Source organism: Sceloporus occidentalis, unplaced genomic scaffold (assembly GCF_023333645.1).
Source record: "Sceloporus occidentalis isolate IW3139 unplaced genomic scaffold, rSceOcc1.0.p SCAF_182, whole genome shotgun sequence".
In the NCBI taxonomy this organism is placed as follows: domain Eukaryota; kingdom Metazoa; phylum Chordata; class Lepidosauria; order Squamata; family Phrynosomatidae; genus Sceloporus; species Sceloporus occidentalis.
This window is the reverse complement of record NW_028317162.1, coordinates 1669587-1679539: the sequence shown is the minus strand read 5'-3', so window position 1 is coordinate 1679539 and position 9953 is coordinate 1669587. Positions and strand designations below refer to the sequence as shown.

The 9953-nt window shown below is 51.6% G+C and overlaps 2 protein-coding genes across 2 annotated transcripts; both read right to left on the bottom strand.

Annotated features, from left to right (window-relative positions):
* Nucleotides 1–909: 909 nt before the first annotated feature.
* LOC149278752 (mitochondrial dicarboxylate carrier-like) lies at nucleotides 910–5383 on the bottom strand. Its single transcript, XM_089501828.1, has 11 exons — nucleotides 5294–5383; nucleotides 3807–3926; nucleotides 3498–3612; nucleotides 3174–3222; nucleotides 2840–2881; nucleotides 2664–2707; nucleotides 2438–2508; nucleotides 1674–1766; nucleotides 1394–1471; nucleotides 1166–1222; nucleotides 910–1011 (listed from the first exon to the last, which is right to left on the bottom strand). The coding sequence occupies exons 1-11, from the start codon at nucleotides 5381–5383 to the stop codon at nucleotides 910–912; spliced, it is 861 nt and encodes a 286-aa protein (XP_089357954.1).
* Nucleotides 5384–7870: 2487 nt separating this feature from the next.
* Nucleotides 7871–9885, bottom strand: LOC149278751 (large ribosomal subunit protein bL12m-like). Its single transcript, XM_089501820.1, has 5 exons — nucleotides 9827–9885; nucleotides 9141–9318; nucleotides 8330–8407; nucleotides 8098–8235; nucleotides 7871–7987 (listed from the first exon to the last, which is right to left on the bottom strand). Exons 1-5 carry the CDS (start codon nucleotides 9883–9885, stop codon nucleotides 7871–7873), a joined length of 570 nt encoding a protein of 189 aa, XP_089357946.1.
* Nucleotides 9886–9953: the final 68 nt, after the last annotated feature.

Sequence of the window (9953 nt, the reverse complement as noted above, 5' to 3'; positions counted from 1 at the left end):
TTCCACTCGTTTATTTTTTCCCCCCCCGATTAATTTTACTAAATTTTCACATTATTAAAACTTGTAAATGCATTTTCCGTTAGCACCATATAGGTGAGTTTCATGATACTATATTACCGAAATAACATTAAACCGTCCTATGACGATGTCCACATTTCCTATTAATTCCATTAAAAAATACAAAAAAAAAATAATTAACCAATTACAGTCCATACAGTTAAAATAAAGGATTTACGAGCGTAATCAGCACGTCACGTATAAAGCGGGGAGTGTGAGAAGGGCACGGGGAGAAGGCAGACAAGACCCAAAACAACAAAAAGCTCACGTGCCAAAAGCTTTGATTCCAGCCATAATTCAAAGATTTTTTTTCCTCTTTATATATGAAATCGACAGTGTTTTTGTTCTATAGAATACGGTGTATTTTAGGTGTTTTTTGGCTGCTATATAAATGCACCAAGGCTGTATCTGGGCATTAAACTGCCCGCCTTGATGGAAAACCAACACTTTTGCCAGTTTATATGTTGGTTCGCATTCAAAACATATTACCTGGAAAAGTAAGGAATTACTCAAAGACTAGGAAAGGAAAAAAAAAAAAAAAAGAAAGGGAAAAAAATATATATTTTTTCCAGTTTCCCCAGTGATTAAGAGGTACTTAAAATACTGACGATGCTCCTCGCTTAGAAGTTTGTGCACATCCTGAAGGTTGGTTAGACGTCTATGTAAGAGGAATGGCTAAGGGCTAACTACGTTAACTTCTTCCCTGCCGGACAATAATAATGGTTTCTGTTAATCCCGTCAGCCCCCCCCCTCGCATAGAAGTCCCTAAAGCAGCCGTGATTCCAATCACAAGTGGTCCTTGTGTGATGCTGGATGATGCAGCATTGGAGGACGTTAGAGGTCCGGTGGTCCTTATGCCGGGACCCTGATCCCAAAGTACTTCCTCAGCTGCTCCAAGAACACAAAGGTCAGAACAGTATGTGGAACCAGCCTGATCCCGGCGGGAACGAGACCCTGGAACAGAGAAGGGGGGGGGGTGACTCGTCGGGGTTCCCTCGAATTGGTCGCCTTAGAGGGAACACTTCTGATAGCATCGGGGAGGAGTCGCTTGGGCAAGCAGACCGGCGTACGGACATAGCCCAGAACCCATCACCCTCCCGGATCTTACCTTGTAGAAAGCCAGCGGTCCGAGTCTCGCGGTCTCCACAGCGCAGTGAACGACACCCTAAAAAACACACCGGAGGGCGAAGAGCGTGAACGCTAGACTCTAAACACCGCGGCCCGGCCCAGTAACGTCAATGAAACCCTACGCGGGGGGGGGGGGGTAAATATCACCAGGTGAGTCCGGGGACACCTGGGCTCTATGGGTAACGGCCAAACAGGCTACGATACTCACTCTATATTCTCCTTTGGAATTCATGAGCCGCGTCTTCAGGACGTCCAGGGGCTGGCACAGGAATGTGGCACATCCGCCCTGCAAGAATAAAGATATTTCACCCAAAGATCGCATTCGGAACGAAGACGGAAGCCATAATCCAAAAAAAAAAAAAAAAAAAAAGACGGGGGAAGAGCACAAGCAGAATGAATACATAACAACCCGATACAATGTATCTCATAAAGAACGGCACGGTGTTGGCAAAGAAACGTAACATCAGAGACCACAATCAGAGACTCACGGCAATGGAGCTGGCCAAGAAATGGGTGAGGATGTTGTCCTTCATGAAGCCCGTGGTCAAGACGAGCTGTTTGGCCTGGTCATAGCACGCCAGCTGCAAAAGAAAAACAACTGCTCGTTGATATAGCGCCGGCATATTCCACAGCGCTGTACAACGGGAATTACAAAAGGGATGCGGGCAGCATGTCTGAGCTCCCGTGATCCAATGGCATGTTGTGTTAAACACAACATGCCATTGGAACACGGGAGTGATGGGAGTGATAAAGGGCCATTGGAACACAGGAGTGATGAGAGTGATAAAGGGCCATTGGAACACAGGAGTGATGGGAGTGATAAAGGGCCATTGGAACACAGGAGTGACGGGAGTGATAAAGGGCCATTGGAACACAGGAGTGATGAGAGTGATAAAGGGCCATTGGAACACAGGAGTGATGGGAGTGATTAAGGGCCATTGGAACACAGGAGTGATGGGAGTGATAAAAAGCCATTGGAACACAGGAGTGATGGGAGTGATAACGGGCCATTGGAACACAGGAGTGATGGGAGTGATAAAGGGCTATTGGAACACAGGAGTGATGGGAGTGATAACGGGCCATTGGAACACAGGAGTGTTATGAGATGAAAATAGGAGTACATGCCCCAGATCAGGGCATAGAAAGAGTTAGACTATGAAGGCCAAAGGGCAGTGGGGTTTAAGCAGAAGACTACGCTAAAAGGTTAAGGGGCAGATGGGATTAGGTGTGGGGGGGGTATATGTTTTCTTACCTGCCCCACGGTCACTAGCGCTCCCCTGCTGGAGGCCATCGTGGCTCCTGAGAACAGCTTCCTAAAGCCCTCTAAGGGGACAGAATAACAAAAGCAGATCAAGGCAGGGGCTCAATTTGTGCAGCTCTAGCCATTACTGCAGCGACACTCCTATTAATCCCAGGCAGCCCCACAGCACACAGCAGCTTAACATACACAGCGCCCGGGTCACTAGCGTGCCATTTACCTTCTCGGATGACTCTGTACATGCCGTCCAGGGCGTGAGCGTAGCTAAAGAGAGAGTAACGGGAGTTACAACAGCGAGAACGTACAGCCCGGCGGGTGAAGGAGGCGCGCATGCTTTCACGGGACAGCAACACGGCTACGGGGGGGCCGCAGCGAACGCGCCGTCGCTCGTCTTACTTGCGTCTCAGATGTGCCGGCAGCTTCATGTCATTCTGCATCCTGCAAAAGAGATCCGTAACCTCAGAGCCGGCAAACCGTTTAGCGGACATGAACCTGGGCAGAGCCACGTCGCCCCCTGCTGGTCACTGCGAGAACTGTGTCGCCCCGGTCTATTCTTCTCAAGGGACTTATTTACTAAACGTGACACCGATGGCGTTTTATGATCTAAGGCCGGGATTACGGCGACTCCCCCCTTCGCACTGTTTAGTTAACGGGCGACATTAGGTTTTGCCCCTCCGCAGACTCTGGGCACTGAGACCCCCCCCCCCCATAACTCACTGAAGAGACTTACCGGACGTTCACCATGTCGGCCGGCGTCCCCACAAATCCTCCGGTGAAGCCTTCAAAGAAACGAACAAAGTAAACACGAGACCCCCGATTTCCAGACCCCCTTTCCCCGAATCCCGAGACCGACAGCTGCCGAGTGAGACTCCGACGGACGTGACCTTGCGGCAACTGCTCCACGCGACGTTATATTTAGTCCTCTCGCGTTTTAACACGGACCCCAACGCATTGCGGGACGCTCTTGTCGGCTAATTACAGTTAATTATACGCGTGGCGCCCACGACGGGGCAATTAACGCCTTCCTCCTGCCCCCACGCATTGAGCTCCTTACCCCCAAACGCTCCCAGAAGCACCTTCTGATAGAACGGGAGCGGCCCCTTGTTGTCCTCGGCGAGTCGATCTCTCACGGTTTCATAGATTGCGAAGCGCGTCAGGGAATACGTGATCTGCGGAAAGCCAATGGATTCGGATTCATTGTGAAATGAAGGGGTTAATGAACAGAGGCGCTGCGTTACCCGGTGGGCTCGGGGGGGGTGCGGTCAGCTTCACGGCTTTATTCGTCTCATTGCCAGCACACAGAGGGTTAAAGAAGGTGGCGTGGGGGTATCGGATGGGGAAGCGGGCGGAGAGGGGGTCTCACCTGCCTGAAGAGGGACGCACTCAGACCGTTGTACAGAGCAAAGAAGCCGTCGTTCCGGATAACGGAGACGGCCATTCCGGTCATGCGCAGCTTCACCTCCTGCTGAGTCTGGAGATGCACCTGGTCAGGAAACAGAAACGAAGCGGGCGTCACGGGATGCGGAGGGTTAAAAACGAGGGTTTCACGGGACACGAAGGGTTACATAACACGGTCGCACGCAGAGCTTTTACTACGGAGCCCAGAGAGCAAAGTGCACTCCCCGCCCCACAAACATGCGCCACATGGGATAGGCATATGGCTATGATGCAGAAGTCAACTGAAAAGTCAATGAAACTGGGAATCCCAGAATGACAAAAATCACAGTTTTTCACCCAGTCTTGATCCGTAACCAATGCCAACCCCGACCCGGCCCCCACAGCCCCCCTGATTTAATAAAAGTAACGTTTAGAAACTGAACGCAACCGCGGGGAAAAACAAAAGCACAGAGCGGAAAAAAAACGAGTCCTCATCACAGCCGTGCCCCAGGCTCACAGTGTCCTCCAAGCACCCCCGTCTCACACATGGTATGGCCCAGGACTGGTTTCCCAAACATCTCCCTGCTCCTTAAAAACCAAAGACAAACCCAAAGGTCACGGAGCTGGGGGGGGCGGCCTTCCTTAGGGGAGCCGAGACGAGGGCTACACGGGGACCCGCCATGTAACAGACGTGTTCTCCTAACACAGCGAACGTCATATGTATACGCGCACACGGACATTCCACAGACTCATTCTATATCCCCATCATACTAACCAGATACTCAGAACCTGCCGGCAGATCGGCCCCCGTCCGGCCCGTAAAGACTCAACCCTTAATCAGTCGTTGGACTCGTCTTAGATTCAGGAGCCGGATGTCTATCCCATGCATGTTTAATACCCTCACTGTATTACCCTCTACCACTTCTGCTGGGAGACTGTTCCATTTATCCACCACGCTCTCAGTAAAGTAAAAGGTCCTTACATTAAATCTAAGCCTCTGGCCCTATAGTTTTGGATCGCTGGGTCATTGGGTCACCCTCGGGGGCCACCACTGTGACGGGGCACAGACACCCCGTAGCTAAAGGCGCAGAAATACTTTCCTTGACTTAGTTTTTCTAAAATCCACCGTAAGCAGGTCCTGCACACGCATGTTCTCTACATATAACCTCTATGACCTTATTTACAGAGTCACTCATCCATGGCCAGCACACATGCATCATACAGCTACTGAACTACAACTCCCATGATCCCCAGCCAGAATTTACCTACCAGCATGACAGCTGGACACACAACTGCTTGACCCCCCCCCCCCGCACGAAATACCCCTCATGCATACACACATGTACTAAGTACCCCTCATGCATACACACATATGTACTAAATACCCCTCATGCACACACACGGCACACAGATGCCCTGCCCCCGGGTACATGCATGCCAGTCAGGGCATGTCACACACATGTGGCCCGTCACCTTGATCAGGTCCAGCGGGTGGGTGCAGCAGGCGGCCCCGCAGGAGGCCAGACCCCCGAAGTACCAGCGGGACACCCTCTGCTCCGCCATGGCGTACGAATCGTGCCCCTCTCCGGGCTCCAGGCCCAGTATAGGGACCAGGGAGGGAGGAGCCAGTGCGCTCCAGCATCAGCCAATCACAAGTAGCCGAGTACCGAGTCACGCCCACTCCCTCCCTTGCCCTGCCAAGCCAGGAGAGACTGCTACTTAAAAGGGCGCCGCCGGGGGTGGGCCCCACAGTCAGACGTGTAGTGCTGAGCTCATCCTGACTCGAAGGGGGTGAAAGATCACCCGTGTTTGTTACATTCAGCCCCGCGAGCAGCAAAGTGACCTCTCTCACCGGTCCTCGCTGCATGCAGGGGCCCTAAGCATTAATCTGCTGCTGTTAGGGCCACATCGACATGCAGGGGATGTGAAATGCAGTGGGGATGAGCTGCACCACTGCGTATGCAGGCGATGCAAAATGCATGATGAATGAGCCTCATTGCATTGCTTCTAGGCCGAGTGAAACGCAGCGGGATTCATTTTCCATACTACAAATGCACCTGTGCTGAGAATGATGGGAGTTATAGACATTCTTCCCCCTCAACCTGCTTTTAGAGTGTAAGCTCACAGAGCAAGGACCCCTTCTTCATGTTACAGCCGCCTGCCGGGTATAATGCGAAGCTGCACACGTGTCACAAGACAAGCATTTACCGCAACCCGTGATCCATTAATAACCCGATTAGAGTCAATCCGGAATCTTATTGCCCCCCCCTCTCCAGATAAAAACCCCTGCGCTCCGATAAGAGCTCCCCTCTCCATCCTGATTGCCCATTTGGATCGACGGTTCCGTAGAACTTTCTCCCACATTTACCCCAATTTCCCTCCCCCACATTCAGCGCCATTTCTTTTTTACTCTCCAATTTTCTATGCAATGAAAACGTCACACGGGCTGAAATCTCCTTCGTCTTCCCATCATCTCCCGACGACCCCGACCTCCATTCCCGGTTTCAGAAACCTCATCCGAGTATCTGTGTGCCTGCATATTTTCTGTCCAAGGAATAGAGGGCAGAAGCCTGCGGCCCTCAGGGGCCATAATCTGAAACTAGTAACTGCATGGGATATACACATGGCTCCTGAATCTAAGACGAGACCAACGACTAGACGGGGGCCGGACGGGTTCAGGGTGTTTGCAGTGCTTATGTTGTTCTTCCTTTTATGAGACGCATCACCTCCGGCCCGCGGGACGATTACGGTTATCTATTTTCTAAATATCGACCTGCTCTCTGCTGCGGTTACTGGAATAACACACAAGGTTACGACGCAGTAAGACTAGAGGGACCGGACGGATGGGCCGACAGCCCCAATACTCGCCTTCACGCGATCTGTAAGGGCAGCTCGTAACAAACCTAAGGCATGATTCGCTAAGGACGCAGCGCGTGTACGACGCATCTCTGATCGCATTTTACTCGGGAAACTGAGTAATATTTTGCTTTTAGGGGTACAAGCCTTTTTTAACAAAGGACGCACATATTAGAAGAATTACGGTAATAAAACAGTAGAAAGTGTACGCTGCTTGGGCACTGAAAGGGTTACTCTTGCACAAGAAACCCTTGGATTGCGCAATAGGATAGAGCCGCAGCAGCGGGTTATCAGTCATACGTGGGATTATGACATCATGACGCTCGCCTACGGATCGGAGACACGGGGAGGTACGGCATGGAGGCCCTGCAGCTCTGGGTGAAGCGGAGTGGAGTAAAGGCCTGCCGGAACTTGTTTTTCAGGCAGTAGTCACCCCCGTAAACACACAGAGAACCCAGCGGAGGTGGGAGAGGATACGTGCGCAGCGGCCGACCCGCTAAACGCTCAGGTCAAACATTACCTAATAGATTCATCGTGTGATGTCACCAGCCCGTTCCCTGCTCCGCTACGAGGTAATCGCTGGTTGCGACTCTCTGTTCGTGTTTCCCGGATTTAGGGCTGAAGCTGCGTTATGGTAGAGGTAGCTGTGGGGTAAGTTCTAGAACTGCCATCAGACTACAACTCTCTTAACGCACAGCCGACCTCCTAAACAAGAAACGAACAGCCGCAGGGGGTCTGGAAGCTGCGCTCCGTCCCTGGGACCTCAGTCAAGAAGGGATTCTGCATGACGGAGCTCTTTCATGGCAGGTTTCACAGACAGACGGACATCGTAAAGCCCGGGGCGGGAGAAACGGACGGAGAGAAAGACGTTTGATCGGAAGGTAAACGCGCAGGGAGCCGCCTCGGGGAAAGAGTTTAATGTATAAAACGAGATTAGATAGAGTGACATTAAACACAATGATAACAGGGTGAAGCGCTTCAGGGGCCAACGTCCGCGGATGGAAGGTTGGCCCCACGGTGCCCAAACCAAGCCCCACCCTAAGAGGGTGTTACCACCATGACATCATCAGGTGAGGCCAGAAGAGGAGAGAGCATCTCCACGCTGCTTCCGCCGTGTCCCCCCCTCGAACAAGACATCACGGGGGCCACGGGTAACGGCCTCGCACAAAGAGAGTCTTAAGCAGTCCGGCAGCTTTATTCCAGCACGACTTTCCCTCCCGCCGCCTCCAGCGCAGCCTTTATCTTCTCAGCTTCCTCCTTGGAAACATTCGCCCTGATTTCTTGAGGTAGAGACTCCACCATTTTCTTGGCCTACGAAGGATCGGGGACAGAGGTATTAAAAGAAAGGAAAGAGATCACAGAAGCAGCGCAGGTGCGAGCGGACAGCCGGGGGTCTCGCTTCCCGCCGACGCGTTTCTCACCTGCACCAGGTTCAGCCCCTGCACGCAGTTCTTCACTTCCTTGATCAGTTTGACTTTGTCCACGGCGCTGACCTCCGTTAGTTTCACCGTGAAGTGGCTCTTCTCCTTTTTCGCCGGCGCCTCCTCCTCTTCTGCCACCTACAAAACGACCCCAAGAAAGCCGTCAGCTTCAAAGTCTGCATACCGGCCACCCCACCCCCCCGACCCAATAGCCCCCCTTCTACCCGTTTACCTGCGCGGGTGCTGCCGCCATTCCTGGCATCATCGCGCCCACCGGCATCATCCCAACATCCGGGATCTTTAGCGTTTTCTAGGAAGGAGACAGGGCTGAGTCAACACCGCACACGCAAAGGTAGGGAGACACTCACAGCGAGACAGACACAGGCATTAGAGAATGAGCGAGTGACAACTAACAGAAGGGTAGGAAACTAAATTCATTGTTCCAAAACAAATGGACCAAAAACAAAACTAAAATCATCTTAATCGTTTTTGGCCCATTTGCACAAAGTCTGGCATCAAATGCCGCTCATGGGGGAGACGCAAAGGACTTAATTACCAGTTTCTTGGCACATTTAGTGTCAGCCTGTCTGGTCGGGCCGCACGCAGTCGGTGTTATTACAGCATTGGGCACTGGTCAGGAGAACAAAAGTTCCCATTGAACAGCAACGTATCGAAAATATTACCTGACTGGATGCTTTATTTTAATAAATAGTCCTTATAAATGAACCAATAGAACACAAAGGGTCTTAAGCAACGGCCCCAAGTACAAGGTCGCCATGGCAACCAGCAATTGCTTCCTCACGTCTAGGTTTCGCTGCTATTACCAACGAGCTCCGCACACAGCTGGCTTTTCCTTTCTATACTCGGCTGATATGAAATATGACATCAGTGAGAACGCATCATAACGCAAACCCACAGGCCGACTCCTCCATCCGATGAAGTTCGCCATTTTTAAATCTGCGCCTGGCTTTGTTAGTTTAAAGCACTTTGGAAATATAAGCGATAATACGGGGCGGGGGGGGTGCTCTGCTAATAAAACCCACCTTAAGCAGCTCGTTGAGGTCAGAGACCTCCAGCAGAGTCAGAGCGGCAATCTGATCAACCAGCTGCTGGATTTTGGGGGGGTACTGCTTAGGACCACTGTCCAGGGTCGGGGAGGCCACAGCGTCATTCCTCAATTCACACGACGTCCCGATGGGTCTCGCTGCGGATATTTCCAGCCTAAAAGAGAAGAAAACACCCAATATTGGATCTAAACGGATATCCGCAAAGCAAGCGGTGGAGATCGTTCATCACACGGCTAATGTTTATAAAGAAAAACAAACGTTTATGGACATGGAACACAGGAGTGATGGAGGGGGTGATAAAGGGCCATTGGAACCCCTAGGGCCATAAGACACCCCCCCCCCCATTGCTGCATTTGCTCCCGGTAAGTTACAGTTAATTCTCTGCTTGAATGCAGGTGACTCAATTAAGTGCATCTTTAATAAATGACAAAGTCAAGGTTTACATGAGGTCATTTGGGTGACACATTTGACTACATAGTATCTGCAGGATGTGCCAGGAAAGGGTTAATATTTAAAGAGGGTAGACTGATTAGTAAAGTTCCCCAAATGTGATAACGCCCGGGGTATACGTGGGGTATATAAAGAGAAAACACTAATTCATTCAGGGACCCCATTTAAAGCTATACGGTGCGAGGGAAAAATACCCCCCCGGGGTATAATACCGGCAGGCGGAGGCGGCAGCGGCCCGCAGTCTCAGGCAGCACCGGGCGGCAGGGAACATGGCTGAGCGCTTTCTCCGGGGGACGCGTTACAGGTCAGGGCTCCACTTCCCACTCTGTCACCGGCGAC

What these genes read in the sequence shown, in the direction of transcription:
- LOC149278752 (XM_089501828.1), bottom strand. Translation starts at nt 5,383, where the DNA reads ATGGCGGAGCAGAGGGTGTCCCGCTGGTACTTCGGGGGTCTGGCCTCC. An exon ending in GCCGACATGGTGAACGTCCG is followed by an intron (nt 2,882 to 3,173) that starts GTAAGTCTCTTC and finishes TCTCTTTTGCAG; the next exon opens with GATGCAGAATGACATGAAGC. An exon ending in CGCTAGTGACCGTGGGGCAG is followed by an intron (nt 1,767 to 2,437) that starts GTAAGAAAACAT and finishes TTTCTTTTGCAG; the next exon opens with CTGGCGTGCTATGACCAGGC.
- LOC149278751 (XM_089501820.1), bottom strand. Translation starts at nt 9,885, where the DNA reads ATGTTCCCTGCCGCCCGGTGCTGCCTGAGACTGCGGGCCGCTGCCGCC. An exon ending in ACCTCAACGAGCTGCTTAAG is followed by an intron (nt 8,408 to 9,140) that starts GTGGGTTTTATT and finishes TCTCCTTCCTAG; the next exon opens with AAAACGCTAAAGATCCCGGA. An exon ending in AGGGGCTGAACCTGGTGCAG is followed by an intron (nt 7,988 to 8,097) that starts GTGAGAAACGCG and finishes GATCCTTCGTAG; the next exon opens with GCCAAGAAAATGGTGGAGTC.